General features: G+C 39.5%; 1 protein-coding gene across 4 annotated transcripts in view; it reads left to right on the plus strand.

Annotated features, from left to right (window-relative positions):
- Nucleotides 1-4,991: 4,991 nt before the first annotated feature.
- Nucleotides 4,992-20,622, plus strand: part of AKAP11 (A-kinase anchoring protein 11) — a 51,503-nt gene continuing 35,872 nt past the window's right edge. Inside the window, exons 1-2 of one of the 4 annotated variants that reach the window (XM_012476784.2) lie at nucleotides 4,992-5,249; nucleotides 19,837-19,936. In XM_012476784.2, the coding sequence (XP_012332207.1) occupies nucleotides 19,886-19,936 (51 nt within the window). In that variant the 5' untranslated portion in view covers nucleotides 4,992-5,249; nucleotides 19,837-19,885. Of the gene's footprint in view, nucleotides 5,250-5,603; nucleotides 5,683-18,748; nucleotides 18,848-19,836; nucleotides 19,937-20,622 lie in introns of those variants that run through there. The other 3 variants (XM_012476783.2, XM_012476785.3, XM_064361780.1) reach the window with 3 other exon arrangements.

The raw sequence follows: 20,622 nt of genomic DNA on the forward strand, positions 1-20,622 counted from the left end.
ACTGAACTATGTAGAAAAGGACTTGACATCTCACTTTTACAAGTGAGCCACCAGCTGGGCCATCACTCAGACAGGAAATATCACTCAGGCAGGAATTCAGCAACTGGGCCAAAGGGAGAGTCAAGTTTTCAAACAGGAAGCGACATGGAATCTGCTCCTGGCTGTCAAAGGTTGCTACTGTAAAGCTCCAAAGCTCCTGGGGAAAGATGATGCCTGCCTTTGTACTCAGAAGGTCACCAAGGGTATTATTAAGCTGAGAGGCTAGCTTTGTGTAGTAGGCTTAGTTTTGTTGAAAGATAGGATCAGACTGAACTAGCTAATTTTAGTCTGAACTATTCCATTTAGTGCCCCATGTGATCTAGAACAAATCATTCAAACTTACTGGGTCATAATTCTTTCATATGCCTATAACCCAAATGTCTTGTTTCTGTTACAGTGTCTAAAAAAGAAAAAAAAATTCCTTAACTTACAAAATTACAGTGGAGGAGACACCAATATTATCCACTAAAATACCCCTAGGAGACACATGAGGGGTTCCCAGGCACTCTCTTGCATGCCCTTAGACAAAGGCTGTGTTCTCTGACTTGCCAGCCTGCTGCCTTGGCTCCTTTGTACACCACTGGTCTCTCCTCTCCCCAGCCCATTTCTGTGAGGAGCATGAACAGAAGACACCTGTTTTCCCCCTGCTGTACCATCCCAAGCATGGGACACGCCTTGCCGTTCATTTCCCTTAGCTTAGCACAGATCTGGCTTGTAACATATCAAGACTTTACTGAGGACTCTCAGCAATACAAATTAAATAAAACATAGAATAGTCTGGTAAGACACCCTCCTTCCTCCCTTTCCTTTTTTGAATAGTTATTGAAACTATGTGCCAGTAACTCCTAAGCAAAAACAGAAACAGCCCTTGCTCATGGATCCTACAGTTTACTGGAGGAGGGAGACAGATATTAACCAGGTAACCACACAAATAAAAATTGTTGTAAGTTGGGGACTGGGCGTGGTGGCTCACGCCCGTAATCCCAGAACTTTGGGAGGCCGAGGTTGGCAGATTGCCTGAGCTCAGGTATTTGAGACCAGCCTGGGCAACATGATGAAATCCCGTCTCTACTAAAATACGAAAAATTAGCTGGGTGTGGCGGTGTGCGCCTGTAGTCCCAGCTACTTGGGAGGCTGAGGCAGAAGGATTGCTTGAACCTGGGAGGTGGAGGTTGTAGTGAGCCGAGATCACATCACTGCACTCCAGCCTGGGAAACAGAGCAAGACTCTGTCTCGAAAAAAAAAAAATTGTTATAAGTTGATAAATCTGTTGAAGAAAAAGTAGGGAGTCCTAAATAAAGGGGAACTTACTTAGTCTGGGGAGTTAGGACAAGAGTTCCTGAGGAAGTGACAGTAGAGTTGAAAGCTGAAGGATTCTTGGGCATTCAGAGGCTAACCAGGATAGACAGAAAAAGAATATTGGATCCTGAAGAAACAGCCTGTGGAAGGTGATAAGGCAGGCAGGGTCTGGTCCTATTTTGAGGAACTGAAAAGGGAACAGTCTGAAAGGGAGAATGATACGAGAGCAAAGGAGAAAAGCAGATTATGAGGAAAACCGTGAGAAGCTATGAAAGGTTGTAAGCAGGGGAGTAGCATGGCCAGATGTGACTTGCCTGGGTAGAAATGGCAACCCTCTGGGGACAGAGTGCACATACTTGGAAGCAAAGGAACGGTGCGAGGAGAAATATGGACTTTGTAAACAGCATAAATAGAACGTCTTATATTTTTTAGAGTATTATAAGAATCAGCAACATTCACACAAAATTTGTATAGGAATATCCAAAGCAGCATTATTCATAATAGAAACAACCAAAATGTCTATCAACTGATAAGTTGATCAATAAACTGTGCTATATGCATAGAATGGAATCGTTATTTGGCAATAGAAAAATGAAGTACAGATCCACACTTCAACATAGATGATCCTTTAACACATGCTAAATGAACAAAGTGAGACATAAAATATTGTATGACTCCATTTATATGAAATGTCCAGAATAGGCAAGTCTTTAGAGACATAAAGTAGATTGACTGCTACTGGGTATCAAAGTTTCTTTTAGGGAGGAACAAAACTTCTAAAATTAGAATTTGATGATGGTTGCACAACTGTAAATCTACCAAAGGAATTAAATTGTATGGTATATGGCTTACACCTCAATAAAACTGTTAAAAAAAAAATACAATTTTAAAAAGAATCCAGGAACTAGGGTCACAGCAGAACTGGATCTCAATCCTATTTTTTTTCCCTCACTTTCTATTAACTGTATTGTAAATAACTGTAGCTAGCACAAGAGACCACAGTGACTGTCTTGCTAGGGTGAGTTGGGAGGATTTATTTCAGGCTCTGTTAAGAGATGTTCGATTGGGAGAGTTGAGCCTAGAGTTCAACTTAGCAGTACCAAGCAGCTGTTTCAGTTCATCATTATGAGGGCTGTAAACACTCAAAAGTACTCAATTAGCATTTTGAAAGAATGGTCCTAGTTTGTTAAAATAGTACTTTTTCTCTTTTTGGCATTTTTCCTTTTAAAAAGCAGCCCTATGTTTCTTGAAATCTTGCTTTGTTAAAATTAAGGAGTTAGCTTAACGTTAGGATATTGCCTCAGACCTTTTAAAAAATTTATTTTCTATCTAGTTCTTAAACCCTGATTAGGAACATGTGAATCATTATTTATTTAATACTACATAGGTTCAAAATAGCTTCAGAGAAATGGAATACGAGGTTGAGCAGGTGGCAGTGTTTCCGTTTTCACACTCAGAGAAGGCCAAGGTTTCTTAGGGAAGCATTCCTGGTATCTGTATCAACTAGTTTCAGAGTTCCTCAGCTGGTGTGTGTGTGTCCAATTTCATTTGGGTTGAGCTGCTGACTCTGCTAGGTTTTCATAAAAAAATCATTTCATTTCTCTTTCCAGCTTCCGTCCTACTGATGTGTGCATGTTAAAATGTAATTCAGGCTTAACCACTTCAGGTGTAGTTAAATTGCCTTGTTTTATGTATGAGGAAGCTGAGACTCAGTGGTGATAAGGAACCTTGATTTGGTTGTATCACTAATGAGAGAGCTTCGAATTGAAACCTGTCTCCTGATTCGTTTCTTTTGGTGAAACATCCTTTTCATTTCCCAGCCTTCAACCTCTATCTTTTCAAATCTTACACCAAGGAATAAGTATCTGCACAGAACTTCATTTTCTGTCCTCTTCTTAGAACTGACTTTAAGAATAGAAGAGGTGGTTGTCAGCATAGCGTAATGGAGGGAAAAAAATTATAGGTGGGCCCTTTTTTTTCAGCCATTTGTTTTCCCCCAGATAACAAAAGAAAATTCTCCAATTATTTCTCCTTGTAATTAGGAGAAATCCATGTGTTTTAACGAAGGCAGAAACAGCATCAGAACTCTGACCTAATGGATTTTAGAAATGATCATTGGAAATTAAATTTCATGACTGTCTCTCACCTGGGATATATATCTCTGAATCTCCCGTGCTTCTGCTTTGGCCTCTTTAAGGCTCATTCTTTTCAAGGAAGAGATATTTTTTTAAAAACCTAAAATGCAAAAATATATATATATATATATTTAAAAAAGTAAACTCTGGGTGTCTCTCCTCTATTAAAAACCCTCTAATATCGTCTATTGCATTTAGAATAAACTTTCAATTCCTTTCTTGGCTAACAAAGCCTTACAGGATCTGGCCCATGCTAGTTTCTGACAGAGCAGGAGCATCACCATCTTGGACAAGTACCGCCATTTTAAGTTTCCCCTGATTAAAAACCGCCTAAATCCAGCCCAAAAAACAGTCTAATGGCTAATGTCAGCATGACCATAAACCACAATGACACCTTCAACCAGAAACATTCCAACCCAGAGATAAACCCCTCTCTACCAGAAACATGCCAGCCCGAAGATAACCTCCCCTCTGACCAGAGATATGCCAGCCCTGAGATAACTTCCCTTTGGACCTGAGACATTCCATCCCCGGCAATAAAACTCTCTTCCACCCAGAAACATTCCATGCCTGCAATAAGCTCTCCCTCCCTAAATCGTTAAATGGCCTTAGTCTGTAAGAGAGAACGCTCCTGACCGAAATCAGCCAGAAGCCCCTCTCAGTTTTATTCTCCAAGATAAACCTAGCTTTGTTAAGAGGCTTTTTGTGTTACTTTCTTCTTTCTTTAACTCTTACAGATTCCAACTCCAGGTTCAAGAAAGTTTACTTTCTCATTTCTTCTTCCCTCAAATGTACTAGAATAGGTCCTTATTTAGGACCTCTGAATTAGTGTTTTCCTTTTCCTGGAATGCTCTACGCTGACTTTTGCATGACTGTCATTCAAATCCCTGCTAAAATGTCTTCTCCTCAAAAGGGCAGCCCCTTTACTAGCCACTCAATCACCATCACGTCACTTATTATAACTTCTTTGCATACAGCTTAAAACCAACAGATTTTTTTCCCCTTCTTTTCACCTTCAGATAAGCTCCCTAGAATCTACAGTTTGTTGTCATCATTGCTCAATAGACAGCGCCTAGTAGTGTCTGCTGAATGAAGAAATGAGCAAATGAATGCACCCTTTCTTCCCTGACCCTCTCCTCCGAACAGGGCCAAACTTAACTCATAATCAGGACACTCTCAAAAATGTCTTCCTCCTTGCCAGGTGTTTCCATTTTTGAAGAACAGATGCTTTTGAGGAGACAGGGCAATCTGACTGGACTGGCCCTTCACATTTTAGGTGAAAATAATCAGCATAATAGCTTTTCATCTCTGGCTAGGCTTCTCAGCGACTAAAGTTTTACTTTCTGATTTCCATACCATGTAAAGACATCACGGTGAGCACTAGGGGCCCTGAGAATCCTGGGTGCTACTGGGTGCACTAGGGCCCTGAGAATCTTGGCTGGGATAGGACCGGAGGCCCTGTGCGCTGTGAGTAGTCCTCCCTGGAGATGCTGGGAGAAGGGGCGGAGCCATCAGAAAGGATGGCCCTTCCTTGGGCAGTCAGATCTGGTGGGGCTGCCACTTTGGGAAGGGCTTGGGGCTTCGGAAGAAAGCAAAACTAGCCTTGTGGCGAAGAAGGAGCCCAGCTGACCCCAGGCGACCAAGGGGTTGACGGAAAAGAGACAGAGCCTGAAACCAAACCTGCGGAGCAAGCCAAGGCCTGGGGTCTTGCCAGAGGAAAGGGTTAAGCCGTTTCCAAGGCAACGAACCAGGAAGCGCGCAAGACGTCCGCCGCAGGTTCGTAGGTCGGCCTCGAATTTAAAGCTCCCACGGCTGAGCGGGTCCCGGCCAATGGAGAGGCCGCCTCTAAGTCATGTGACCGGCGGTACTGCTCCGCAGCACGTGGGAAGGCTTTTTTTCCTGTTCCTTCTTTCCCTTTTTAAACGCCCACCCACTTTTGCGCGGGCTCGCCGCGGAGTTCTTCTCGCGAGAGGTGCGCCGTCCTCTCGCGAGAGTGAGTGGGAGGCGTGGAGAGTAGGCGGTGTTGCGGGCCGGAGCTGCGGCGGCGGCGGCGGCGGCGGAAGCTGAGGGGTGGGCAGGGAGGGACGCGGGGCTGGGAGGGGGAGGGCTGGGGGCCGGCGCGGGAGGGGGCCAGCCTGCTCGCCCGGCTCGCTCCCGGCTCGTTGCGGCCGGTGACATGTCCGTGAGCTGCGGAGGCTGCGGCCCCCAGGTGAGCCGGGCGCCGACTCGCCCGCAGCGAAGGCTGTGCTTAGCTGGGGTGGCGGCGGGTGTGCGGCCAGCATGGATGGAGCGGCCCGGCTCTGGCGCCCCAACCCCTCCGCCTGCCGGTGGTCCCCCTTCTGGCTTCGGGGCCGCGGGAGAGCTGCGCCTTCGCATGGCGGAGGGAGGAGGGCGGGAGTAGCGCGGCCGAGAGAGGAAGCCCAAGGCACCGGGCCCGTAGTAGAGGGTGGTGCTCGGGCTCAAGAAGCGTCTTCCTGGGGTCCCGACTGTGGGGATGGAGCTGCCGCCCGTTTTAGTGACAGGCTCTTTTCATCCCCGGGGTGGTCTTCAGAGACGTGTGCGTGGTGCGCGTGCTTAGTGTGTGTTCATGGTGTGCGCACAGGAGCATTTGCAGCCGGAGGAGGACGTTGCACTTTGTCCTCGAACAGCATCCTTCACTGTCAGAACCCCGGAGCCCTGGAAGCAGGCGCTGCTCAGATCTTGTGACAGAAACGGAAGGCGTCAAACGGCTCCTCACAGTATTGATATAAGGATTCGCTGTCAAATACCCTCCTAGGCTTTTAATGACTTAGCAGCTGGCCATAAAGTACTCCCAATGGATTGGGTATACTGCTATTAATCCAGGCATCTAAGCTACCTTATAAAAAAAAAAAACGTAGATGAAACCGAAGTGTTAAAAAAAAAAAAAAGTAAATGACAGACAGTAAAAGCTAACATTTTTTTCTCTTCCCCATATTACCAGCTTACATTTTTTTTCCGCTTTCTCTGTCTTCTAAAACCATATAAAGTTGGATGTGGTTTAGCTTTAGATGTTAAGGAGTTTCATGTTGAGAAAGACTGCTGAGACACTTATTTAATAGCTTTAGTACAAACCAGAATTAATTGCTGTTCTCTTTTCAGCTTTCAGTGGCTTGCAAAATGCTCGTTTTGCTTAGCTCTTCCCACTTTTTTAGAAATGTTATAACTGTGATTTCATTATGTCCGAAAATACTCAAAATATAGAGTACTAAGAAAAAATGGGATACTCAGTAATGCAAAGATAATGTTTTAATGTCATGATTTTAGAATGGCAGCCCAGTGCCTAGCATGATTGGTGTCAGTTAAAATTGTGCAATTTAATAATTTTTTCTTAAACACATAGTTTTTTCAAAAGGTACTTTGATTATTCATTTTGTTGTTGTTGTTCCTTCTGACAAAACTGTGACCCAGGGGTGAACAGTGAATGTCACCATTAATTGTAGTTGTGAGTAACAGTAATTTATGAAAGGTCAAAGAATGTAAGGGAATCAGGGAAGAAGTGGGTTCCCAAGCTGAACTAGTGACTAGTGTATGTACCTGCATAGCGGCACTGTGGATAAGATTGAAGACGGCCTAGCAGTGTACTCCTAGGCCAGTGATATTTTGCAGTTGTTAAGGATATGGGAAGTTGCCTAAGACATGGAACCCCAATGAGAAATTCTCTAGCCTTCTGTAGCCCCCTGAAATCCAAGGATAAGTCTAGAAGCTAAAGAAGTCCTCTTTTGCCTTTAGAGGTTGGAAAAAATATGGAACTTTTAATTTTTTAATTTTAGGAACTTACTGTCTGGAAAAGGAACTTAAACCAATTTAGACAGTGTATGAAAGGCCATTTTAAGAGAAATTGCCAGTTATAAATAGGTAGAGGAATTCTGTCTGTTCTTAACAAAAATGCGAAAGACTTAGAAAATCTCTCGTGAATTGGCAAAGGATACCCACTGTTGATTAGAAGAAATTCCTTCTCATTCCATCTTAGCAAACTAATTTTCAGAAATAGAAAAATAATTCTTTTGGCTTGTCTTCATAACTTTTTGGCAAGGGTTTCAAACTTTTAGCGTGGGCGTTGTTTGGTTTTTCAAAAGTAATTGTAACTTTTGATAGGGTAACTTTTTATTTTGTTTTTCTTTTTTTTTCTGTCTTGTTTGCATTTTTACTAATCAACTACTTGGAAGGATTGAAGGGTGAGGACAGATCAATAAAAGATCTAAGTTTAGCCTGGGTGTGAGTTAAGGGTCAATAAGCTGGTAATATGGGGAAGAGAAAGAAAAATGCTTTATCAGTTTCAAAACAGACTGGGAAAGATCCAAATGTCTTGTTTCTCCTCATCATAAATAATTTAAAAGTTTATTAAAAAGACACTCTGTGCCAGGCGTTGTGACTCACGCTTGTAATCCCAGCACTTTAGGGGGCTGAGACAGGTGGATCACTTGAGGCCAGGAATTCAAGACCAGCCTGGCCAACATGGAGAAACCCGGTCTCTACTAAAAAATACAAAAATTAGCCACATACAGTGGTGCACACCTCAAACCCTAAACCCAGCTACTCGAGAGGCTGAGGCATGAGAATTGCTCGAGCCTGGGAGACGGAATTGAAGTGAGCCGAGATTATGCCACTGCACTACAACCTGGGCTACTGAGCGAGACTGTCTCAAAAAACAACAAAAAACGTCTGGAGTAAAGGCATTTGAAATGTATAGATTAGAGACTGGACATCGTAAGAGGAGAAAAGTTAACATTTTTAGAATAGCCCGAGAATGTTTCTTGGGAAGTAAAATAAATGGGGTAGAGGCCTGGGTGAGGATGTTACTTGAGTGAAAATGACGTATATTGTAAAGAGTTTGGATTTGGGAGTCAGGTCTGTTGATTAAATGAGCCTCATTTTCTTCATACCCACCTCAGAAAGTTAGTGTGAAGCACATAGTAGCTGCTTACTCAGTGTTTTTGTTTATTTTTACCTCCCATAATAGTTTGAGGGTCCTTTGATTGCAAGGAACAAAAAGCCAATTTAATTAGCCTACTTTTAAAAAAAGCATGTGTCATACAGTGCTGCAGAAGTCCATTGCATGATTCCAGTTCAGTGTTCTGGGAATCAAAAAGTCTTCAGGCAGTTACTCTTCTAGTTTTTCTCTGGAAGCACATGGTCTTATGTCTCTGCTACTCACCACAGGTCTGTTCCAGTTTCTTTTAGATTGGCCTTCTCTTTAAAGCTCTTGGTTCCCACTTCCCCAAAACTGGTTTTCATGAGACTTTGGTTTGCCATGATGCCAACACCAGACTCACTGACTGTGTAACATGGTTCTCAGCAAACATCTCCAGTCTCAATTCTGTTTCTAGAGAGAGAATCCAATTTGTCAGGTTTCTACTTCTAGCCTAGTTGGCCGGGGAGTGGGGAAAGAGGGGAATGGGAAAAATGGATGAGGAAGAGACTTAGGTTTGTCTGCATGTTTTAAATTGACCATGCCAATATCTTTAACAAAAGGAGAGTGGACAGGGAGGAATTGATGGGTACCTCAAGTGTGCTCTAACCTCCTGCAATTTGAGTTCTTCCTCTAGCACTGCATTGAACTTGCTCACAGCTTCGTAATGTTCTAACCAGATCTAACCAGTAGTCTCTACAGCACAGATTCTCCTAGCTGTGGAGTTCAGGAAAATTACTTAAATGCTTAATGACTCAATTTCCCTGTGTGTAGAATGGGTATAATAGCACCTTCTGTTGTGAGAATTATGAATTCATGTATATAAAGCAATTAAACAGTGTCTGGCGCATGGCAGGCGCAGTGCAAGGTACAGTATTAGTATTTGTCAGGAGGATACCGTGTGGCAGGTACTGTGATACGGGCTTCTGTCATGTTCAGAGAGGAAAGAATTTCTGCCCTCAAGAGGTTTAGGAGTCTGGTGCCGACCACTCATGCTTAAAACCATTTCTTGACTTCAGTGACACTAAATTCTTCTAAATCTCTACTTCACCTACCTTTCAGACTGCCATTAATTTGTGCTTCCTTTTATACCTGCCTGGGAACGCTTTATCATGGTTGTCTCCATAGATGCTCTCTTGATTTTCTGTTCTTCCTAATCTCTGAGATCAGCTTTCGAGTTCTTAAAGAATTATTCTTAAGAGTAACATCTCCAGCTCTGACTCCAAGTAAATCTCTTTTTAGTTATTGGGAGATATATATATCCCAATGCATATATATATATATGTATATCCATATATATATATATGCATGTGTGTATATATATATATATTTTTGAGACATGGTCTTGCTCTGTCACCCAGGCTAGAGTGCAGTGGCACAATCTTGGCTCACTGCAACCTCCCTCTCCCAAGGCTCAAGCAGTCCTCCCATCTGAGCTTCCTGAATAGCTGGGACCACAGATGTATGCCACCACACCTGGCTAATGTTTATATTTCTTGTAGAGATGGGGTTTTGCCATGTTGGCCAGGCTAGTCTTGAACTCCTGGGCTCAAGCAGTCCAACCGCTTTGGCCTCCTAAATTTCTGGGATTATAGGTGTGAGTCACTGTACCCATCCCCTTGTATAGTATTATGTTGACATAAAACACTGCCTTCCAGTTACCTTCTAATTTGCAAAGGCTATACTTTTCTTTCAGCTCCTCAGTCTTGAAACCTTAAAGTTATTTTTCACACTGTTCTTTTTTTATGCTGTAATATACCCTGTGGGTTAATAGGTTCTGTGTGGGATTATAGGGTGCTTCCTATGACCGTCCCATCTGCAAAGCTGATCTGTTCACTTATTTCTGCTACTGGCAGCTTATGGTAGATCCTTATATTTGTAAGAGCTACTTAAATGCCTTTTCTTTTTTTTTTTTAATTGCATTTTAGGTTTTGGGGTACGTGTGAAAAACATGCAAGATTGTTGCATAGATGCATATGTGGCAGTGTGATTTGCTGCCTTCCTCTCCTTGACCTGTATGTGGCATTTCTCCCCATGCTATCTCTCCCCAACTCCCCAACCCCCTCTGTCCCCCCCTACCTCCCCCCAACAGACCCCAGTGTATAGTGCTCCCCTCCCTGTGTCTATGTGTTCCCATTGTTCAACACCCGTCTATGAGTGAGAACATGCAATGTTTGATTTTGTGTTCTCGTGTCAGTTTGCTGAGAATGATGGTTTCCAGGTTCATCCATGTCCCTACAAAGGACGTGAACTCATCGTTTTTGATGGCTGCATAATATTCCATGGTGTATATGTGCCACATTTTTCCTGTCCAGTCTATCATCGATGGGCATTTGGGTTAGTTCCAGGTCTTTGCTATTGTAAACTGTGCTGCAGTGAACATTCGTGTAGAACGATTTATAATCCTTTGGATATATACCCAGTAATGGGATTGCTGGGTCAAATGGAATTTCTATTTCTAGGTCCTTGAGGAATCGCCACACTGTCTTCCACAATGGTTGAACTAATTTACACTCCCACCAACAGTGTAAAAGTGTTCCTATTTCTCCACATCCTCTCCAGCATCTGTTGTCTCCAGATTAAATGCCTTTTCAACAATATACTCTTAGAGTCATGGAGGCATAGATGTCACTGATAAAAAGAAATTGTTCCTGGGTTAAAATTCTGAACATATTTTCTGTTAAAAATAATCTTGGTGATAGGGCTTCATTCAAGATTAAGAACGTTACATTATGTTCTAGGCAGCATATTCATGTTGAAAGCACAATCTCAACGATTTTAATTTTTTGTTGTTCCATGTTGTTTTTAAAAGTTGTGTTTATTGTTGCTGAATAGGTAGTTTTGAAGTCAATAGCCATTCACACTTAGTACTTTGCCAATTAGACCCATGTTATTCCTTTCAATACCAATGGGTAGTTGGGCTCAAACATACCTTAGAAGTAGATCTCAACCTGGAATACAGTTGAAAAATCAATAATTTTTCTCTATGACTGTTTGAGAAAACAAAATTGACAGAACAGATATCCCCGGATTAATTTTGCAAAAAGATGTTAAGTAAGTGGCCCTATTTTCTATTTGGTGATGTTCCTTTTGGCACCAAATGCTTGTCTGCATTCATGTCATTGATGAAATTTTTCTTCACCTTACAGCTTATTCACTTCAGTAAATGAATAGTTGCTTATTATGAGTAAGGCCTTTGGGGAATGCAGAGATGAGTAAGGCATGGCGGTAGAATGTAATTCACTGTTGTATCCTAATCACTGTTACTTAGATGCTTGGTGAATATGTGTGTTGAATGATGTTATTACTTACAGTCCAGTGCAGGGCATAGACATGTATACATTTAATTGTTACATAAGGTACTGTAGTCTAAAGTGCTAAAATAGAGCACTGGCGATTTTGCCCCCCAATGGAATGTTTGGTCATATTTGGAGACAGTTTTGGTTACTGCAACTCAGTAAGTACTACTGGCATCTAGTGGGTAGAGGCCAAGGAAGCTGCTAAATGTCCTACGATGCAGCATCCTACAACAAAGACTTACCTGACCCAAAATGTTAGTAGTGCTGAGGCTGAGAAACCCTGTAACAGTAAGAACAACATGTATATTGTGAATGCAGGAATGAGGTTGATTGAGTATTAAAAAGAGAAAAGGCAGAAACGATAAAGAAGCAAATATCTTAATACATATTAAGATATACTAAAATCATTTTATATGATTGACTATTGTTTTGAAAAACAAAACAGTAGTATCTGATAGCTGTAGTATTTTTAAATTTTGTAAGTCAAACAACAGGTCTGTACTTAGAAAGGAACTTAGCTTCCTTATCTGCAAAAAGGGAGATAGCATTGCTTTTATTCTACTGTTCACCTATTAGGTGTTATTCTGTTTTATTTTTCTAGTGTTTGCATTAGGGTGTACAAGATAACTTTAACTTATTACAGTTTTTTTTCGAATAATATCACTTCATGTTTAGTGTAGAAACCTAAGACAGTATTTTTTCCATCCCCATCTCCCCCTGCCACATTCTTTATCCTGTTTTGTCATACATTTTGTCTATGTCTATCTTAAACCTTCTAATTCATTGTTATTTTTAGTTTAAATAGTTCTATCTTAACTGCTTAAAAGGGATTGAAAAATGAAGAATAACTTCTGTTACCCTCATATTTACCATTTCAGGTATTCTTTATTCCTTCATGTAAGATCCAGATTTCTATCTAGTGTTGTTTTTCTTTGCCTGAAGAATTTATTTCCATAGTTACTCTAGTGGCAGTCAACTGTTGGTGAAATTTCACAACCCTTATTTGTCTGAATAAATTTATTTTGCCTTAATTTTTGAAATATATTTTCATTGAGTATATCCAGGTTGATCCTTTTTATTTTCTTCTTAGTACTTTGAAGATAGTGCTCCATTGTCTTTTTTTCTGGTTCATACAGATACGAAGTCTGTTGTCCTTCTTGGTTACTCTATATGTAACATGTACTTTTTTTTTCTGGTCACTTAATATGTTTTCTTTATCACTGATTTTCAGCCATTTGGTTATGATTTGCCTTGGTGTGGCTTTCTTTATGTGTATTCTTGGGGTTTGCTGAGCTTCCTTGGTTCTGTCAGTTTATGATTTTCATCAAGTTTGGGAAGTTCTGGCTATTTTGCCTTCAAATATGATTTTTTTCTGCACCCTCTTCCCCAGCGCATATGGGCGTGCGCGTGCATGCGTGCTCGCTCGCTCTCTGTCACTCTCTCTCTCTCTCTCTCTCTCTCTCTTCGTGGGACTCTAGTTATTCAGTTTTTATGGTGGTTAAAAAGTCAGTTATCCTCTAGGTTTGTTTTCAAGTTTCTTCTCTCCATGTTTCATATTGGATAGTTTCTGTGAATTGTCTGCAAGTTCACTGAACTTTTCTTACCTAGTTTTTAATCTGTTAATTGTATCCAGTATACTTTTCCTTTCAGTATGGTATATTTAATTTTCATCTCTAAAGGTTGAATTTTGGTGTCTTTTGTATCTTCTCTTTCTCTCCTTATGATGATGATGTTTTCCTCTCACTTCATGAGTGTATGGAATATATTTGTACTAGAGTTTTACCATCATTTTTTTTTCCTGCCATCATCACTGTCATTTCTAAGTCTCCATTTATTGACTTTTTTCCTCCTGGTTATGGTTCATATTGTTCATATTTTTTTCTTCCTTTCCATGCTTGGTAATTTTTTCTTGTATGCCAGCCATTGAGTCTATTACTGTTACTTGCTTGATTTATTATACTACTTAAATGTGTTGAATTTCATTGGTGTGCACAGTTATTTGGAATCTGTTGGATTGTTTCAAGGCTTGCTTTTAGTGTTTATTAATGTGGATCCATAACAGTTTTTAATGTAGTGCTGAATTATTGCCTCTACTAAGACTACTTCTAAGGCTGCTACTTCTTCTAATGGTAATGTATCATTGCCTGATATATTATAAGGTTTTTCTATTCTGGTGGAATATATTGTGGTTCATCTAGGGCTCTCACTTACTTTGAGCTCTCCCTCCAGCATGGTACCCTGTAAATTCTAACCATCTTGGTCTCCCCAAACTGATCTCTGTCTAAAACTCAGTGAAACCGCCAGACTGCTTGTCTTTCCTGTCCCTGTGTTGTGACCTGGAAGTAGCTGGCAGGCAGTGTTTCCCTTCTCTCAGGGTTCACAGTCCTGTGTTGCCTGTTGTCTGATGTTTAAAGCCAATGCTTCATATATATTCTATCCTGTTTTCTTGTAGTTATATTCAACAGAATATTAATTTTTAACACTTGGCCATTTGGCATTTGGTCAAAATGTGTATTTGGAGCATTTACTCCAAATATGATCTCAGATACTATAAAGTAGAAATTATTGGAAACAAATATATTTTCACAAACTCATTAAATGTAGACCTATTCATTTAAATATTTAAAGGCATACTTTGCTCTTATTTTATGTTTTTCAGCCTACATCATGCTTTGAACTTTGTTCTTTAAATATGTTACTTTTTATCAGCAGTTTGAATGCCTACTATGTAAAAATACAAATACATATGACACTTTTGTTCCCAGGGAACTTACAACAGGAGGGAAGTATGCAAACAGTGGCATCAGAGGATTAAACTTATAAACCACTTAGGGAGCACGAAGGAGGTGGCTGCTATTTGGGCAAGGAGGGATAAAGGAGAGATATGAGCCAAACCTTTAGGGAGGGAAGTTCTTGAACTGAGGCGTGAATAGTAAGTAGCAGTTCAGCTGATGGAAGAGAGAGGGTGGATTTGAGAGAATGACAGGTCAGGATTTGGCAATTTACTAGACATGGTAGTCCATAGGCAATGAGAGGAAGACCAGTCTCCAGCTTGGCCTACTACTGGGTTTGGCTTAATGGCTCTTACTGAGATAGACAATACAGGAGGAGATCGTTTAGGGAGAAAGTTTTATTTACCTTTTGAACATACAAATTTTGGAGTAACTGAGATATTTAGTTGGAAGTGTCTAATAGGAAATTAGATATCCAGAACTGAAGAATAAATTAGGGAGTTATTTGCATAATTAAAACTAGAGGTAAGGATAAAATGTCCTTGAAAAACTAAATAAAATGAGACAAGAGGATAAGGATGAAGACTAGGAAATACTAGTATTTGAGTAACAAATTATAAAAGAATTTAGGAAAGGAAATTTATGTAGGGAAAGACAAGTTTTTCTCAACCAGAAATAAACACGTGGCACTTGTTAAAATTACAGATTCCTGTATTCTATGTAGACCTATTGAATTTGTGTCTTCTGATGTGGGAGTTTTGTGAGTTAGAAATAAGCTGATTTGTACATGTACTAAAGTTTGAGAACTGGTATAGTAGGAGAGTCAAGATATGGCAATATTGTTGATAGGCATTTCAGAGACTCTTTGGCGTGGTTAATTCTGATACAAAAAAGATCATGTAATAGATGATGTCAACTTGAACATTTTTTAAGCCAGAGGAGATAAGGACAGACTTGGAAACTATTTTTTTTAATTATGAAAGAATTTATATTCATTCAGAAAAGTACAAAACTCCCCATATATAGACACAAAATGAAACACCCATGCTTGCATCTACCCAGATAAAACCAATGTCTGAACCCATCTAGTGTATGTCTTCTTTTATATTGCATATATAGATACATATATGTAGTTATACAGATTTTTCACAAAATGGGATAATGCTAAAATACCGGAACCTGCCTTATTTTACTTAATGACCTACCATCTTCTCTTAGATAGATGACATTTTATAAAATTTTAAAGTCCTTGCCGGGCTCAGTGGCTCACGCCTATAATCCCAGCACTTTGGGAGGCCAAGGCGGGTGGATTACCTGAGGTCAGGAGTTAGAAACCAGCCTGGCCAAGTTGGTGAAATCTCGTCTCTACTAAAAATACAAAAATTAGCCGGGCGCAGTGGTTGGCACCTGTAATCCCAGCTATTCAGGAGGCTGAGGCAGGAGAATTGCTTGAACCTGGGAGGCAGAGGTTGCATGCAGTGAGCTGAGCACGCCATTGCACTCCAGCCTGGGTGACGGAGCGAGACTTGATCTCAAAAAAAAAAAGAAAAGAAGTCCCACTTCTCATGGGTGACTGCTGTCATCAGTTTAGTGTACCTCCTTCAAGTCATTTCCTATGGATACACAAATAGGTACCTGTATAAATTTGTTGTGTCTGTATAAATTTTTTCTTTCTTTTTTTTTTTTTGAGACAGAGTCTGGCTCTGTGGCCCAGGTTGGGGTATAGTTGTACAATCTTGGCTCACTGTAGTCTCCTCCTTCTGGGTTCTAGCAATTCTTGTGCCTCAGCCTCCCTAGTGGCCGGGATTATAAACATGCACCACCACCCCAGCTAATTTTTTTATTTTTAGGAGAGTTGGGGTTTTGCCATGTTGCCCAGGCTGGGCTTGAACTCCTGGCCTCAATTAATCTGCCTGCCTTGGCCTCCCAAAGTGCTGGGAGCCACTATGCTAGGCCAGTTTTTTTTTTTTTTTTTAATTACAAGTGAGAGCATACTATTTACACCATTCTGCAACGTGCACTTTCATGCCAGTATGGATCACTGTAACTCATTATTTCCAATAGCTGAGTAATAATCATGTGAATTTATTATAATTTATTTGAATTGATGAACTTCTAGGTTATTTTCAGCTTTTCATTTTATTTCAGTAAATAGTGTTTCACATATCTTTGTGAATTTTGTGCAAGTGTATATGTAGGATAAATTTTAAGAAGTGAAATTGCATGATCAAAGGATATATGTATTTATTTAAAGTGCCCCATATCTCTGTTCTCTGTATTCTTTATAATTGTTTCTCTAATTGCTTTCATTTGTTTACTTTTGCATTTTGTGATTTTTCTTAAAATCTTCTTGGTTTTTCATTGTTTTTAGCAATACCTATTCTGCTTTTTCGAGAATATTGGCTTTTTTTTTTTTGAGAATATTGTTTTGAGGTACTGTTAGATAGTATGAGCTACAGGAGCGTGATTGTATTTGTCTGGATTTTTTCTTTTTGTGTATATTATGTGTTGTTTGTTTTTCAGTGTTTCTTCACGGATCCCATACTGAATTCCATTTGGTTTATTATTCAACCTTGAATAAGGGTGTTTTATCTGAATCTGCTATTGAGGAAAATTGTGGGTAAAGTGAACTGGGGTAGCCAGCCCTGTCAAATCCCTCATGTTGTCTTAGAGCATGTTGTCTCCTGTCTCTCCCTGCTCCGCTTTGAAACTGTTTCTTCTACCTTAGGGCTTGTTGTACCTGAGGGTAAGCAGCTCATTTAGATAGTTGGTCCCATTTATTTGATGGTAAAGTCTCCTGTGAGTAAATGTTTATCTTTGCTCTGTTGATTTTAGTCAGCAGCTGCAAAGGTAATTTTTACCTGTCTCTTTTCTCGACTTCCCTTTCAGGCAAGGTTAGGAGCAGACTCAGAAAGTGATGTAAGGTGTGCCATTCCTCTGTCCTGCAGTATTGCTTTTAATGACTGCCATGGTGTCACTGTGGGAATGAACTTAAGGTCATTTAATTACTCTCTTGTTTCTGGCATCTAAATTGCTTATTATTATTGTGAATCGGGATGAACCAGCCTATCAAACCTTTATGCACTGTGGAAGAGTGGCGAAGAGCCCCAGTGCTGGAGTCAGAAATTTGGAATTGAATCTCAGCTCTGCCATTTATTTATTGTGTGGGCCTGGGCAAATTGCTAAGCTTCCTCTTGCCTCAGTTTTTCTCATTGTCAAACTGGGATCCCATTCTGTAGTCTTAATGATGACGTGAGATATTTACATAAAGCTCTTAGCAAAACAGAGCACATGATGCATTATGAACTCTTGCTAGTAAGCTGAATGCTCTAGGATCATTATTTGCCTTAATGAAGTCCCAAAAGTAGAAATGCTGAGTCAAAGAGTAGAAGTATTTCAGGGTTTTTGACATGCTAGTATTATAGAACTGCCTGCATGTACCACTTTATTTAGGAAGTGACTTTGACAGTCTCTGGTTTCTTGGAACCCTTATGTTGGCTTCTATGTTATGTTACATTTGAGAAAAGCCCATTTGCCTCTAAGGCTTTCTGGCAGTTGAGGAGAACACTGTAGGGAAGAAAGGAAAGTGAGGTGGCCTGGGACAAATAAAAGGACTATCTTTTTGCTTTGGCCACATACATTTTTGTACATAAGCCTTGTTTTGATAATTTGGTCCACTTGATCATTTTGGTCCATAGGTAAATTTTAAGTCTTCTTTTGCCTGTGTTTTATAGTTTTCAAAGTACCTCCCATAAGTTATTTCTCATTTGATTCTCACAGTAAACTTATCTGATAAATAAGGTATTATATACATTGAGGAAAAACTTTCAGAGACATTGCAGTTTACCCAGAGGAAACAAAGCTAATAAGAGGCAACATAGGAACACACATGATCCTCTTCTGGATTCTGGGTATCACCCTTTACCTTGTGCTGATAGGAACTTCTTGTGTTAGACTGAGCCTTTCTCATGATGCTGCTTCAATTTCAGTAATTAATAAGATTTTATTATTATAGAGACCACTAGGGCTTAATGTGGTTCAGAATAGAATACCATCGCACTTCGTCTAAAAATTAAAATGTAGAAATCTCTAAAGAAGTGTGTGCGTGTTTGCGCACTCACATGCTGTAGTCTTATCTCCATAGTGAAAGAATGTAAAATTTGAACTTTATTAAAATTTAGTTGTTTAAAAGTTTTGACAGTGGGGGCTACATTGAAGTTTGTTTTTGTATATAAATCTCCTCACAATGTAAATTTATGTTAATCAAATGTCTTGGAAGCCTCAACTAAGCAATTCATTTTTTTGTTTTTTTTTTTCAGAAACTGGGTCTTACGGTATTGCCTAGACTGGCCTTGAAGTCCTGGGCTCAAGCAATCCTCCCCACATCAACCTGTTGAGTAGCTGGGACTAAAGGCATGTGCCACTGTTCCCGGCTTCAACTAGGCAATTCTTAATAAGACCAGATTGATTTTCTGAAAATACCTGAAACTGAGAATTTCTTAAATCTGTGTTTATTTAATTTTTTAAAAAAAGAATTTAGTTCCCCACTTCTCTTTACTGTGATAAAACTTTTTCCTTGGAAAGCTTTGAATGCAGGAGGACCATATCTGTCTTGTTTCTCCTGTATCCACAGCATCTAGCACAAGTAGATTTTAAAAGAATGGACAAGATATTGTGATCACATGCAGATATTGAGTGGTTAATACCTGGAGTTGATTTAAGTTCTCAAAGATAGTAAAACAACTTAAAAAAGTTAAGACAGTTTGAACATTTCTCCTGGCAGTTGTGTGTGTTAAGTACTATTAATCATTTGACTTGGATGTCTTCTGAAATTTTGTCATTGGTATGCTCTTAAGCTTCCTATATAAGGAATTTGCTTATCTAATTTGATAAGTGCAGATTTCTCATTAGTGTATTATCAAACCTTTCTGCCTAAGAAATAAGAATGTCATGAGGATTCACTGTTGCCATAGAGATAAGAGTGACTTTTGGGAGGCAGGGAAGTTGGAATCCTTTTTATGATACTTTCTACTTAAGCTTTTATTTTTAAAATGTTTTTGAAGAAACCTTGTTTTTCAAATCTTTCTCTCTTTGAGGCTTTGCAATGAAAAAGGGCAGTGAGATTGAATAGATAAGGGTGTAAACTATTTTATAATTTTAAACTAAAATATGAGATTTTTGTAGTAATTTTTATCTCATTAAGATACCATTATTCATATATTTTCCAAATATTTTTGTTGGATTGCAAGTAAATTTGGTGGGGGGGGGGGCTCAGATTATTTTAGTTTGTTTTCATTTTTCTTTTTTTTTAATGGCTGAGTTTAAAGAAATTAATTTAGCACAAAATACTTCCCTGAATTACTAAGATCCATAAATAAGTTGTTTTAATATGTTTTCTTTAGGCGTTTTGTAGATTACCTCTTCATTGAATATATACAACAACAAATAGTTATGGCGACTTTCAGAAACAATCACATGAAGACTAAAGCATCTGTCAGAAAAGTAAGTTCACTATATTAGGTTTCTTTTAGTGAAAGTCTTAATTAAAATGTTGATTTTTTTTTTTAAGTCCTACAACTATGATGTTTTGTTTAAATGAATCTTACTTGAATTAAATAACATTGAAATACTGCAAAGATTGGCATGTATGAAAATAGTGATACAAAATCATGATCACAGTGATTTTATTTCCTAAAGATCACAGTGCTTCCTCCCCATTTTTTTTTCTCTACACATAGATTTCCATCTGCTTTTTGCAATATAGACTGACAGGTGTAAGCTTTCTTACATATCTTTAGCTTTACCATTCATTCATTCATTCAGTAAATACACACTTGAGTTCTTACTATATGCTAGGCCCTATGTTAGATTTTGGGTAATCAGTAGCGAGCAAATGAAATATGATCCTTAATCTTTTCTTCCTTCTAGTCTAAGGAAGAACCCCCTGGCTTCCTGTCGTAAAACAATTTGGTTAACCTTCCAGTTTTTTGACATTTTTGTCTTTGCTAAAACTTTGGAGGCAGTACCCATAAACAAAAAAGGGAAGAATAGAGCCTGGAGGATAATTAACAGTCTTTGTTATTTCTTTTTCTGGACTTCATCTTCTACATTACATGACCAATCCTTACATGTTAAGACAGTATTTGACTTTCATTGTAGTGCTTTTCTTGCTTTCCTTCTCTTTTATG

This window comes from Aotus nancymaae, unplaced genomic scaffold (genome assembly GCF_030222135.1).
Source record: "Aotus nancymaae isolate 86718 unplaced genomic scaffold, 86718_ANA_hifiasm-v0.15.2.pri h1tg000043l, whole genome shotgun sequence".
Lineage (NCBI taxonomy): Eukaryota > Metazoa > Chordata > Mammalia > Primates > Aotidae > Aotus > Aotus nancymaae.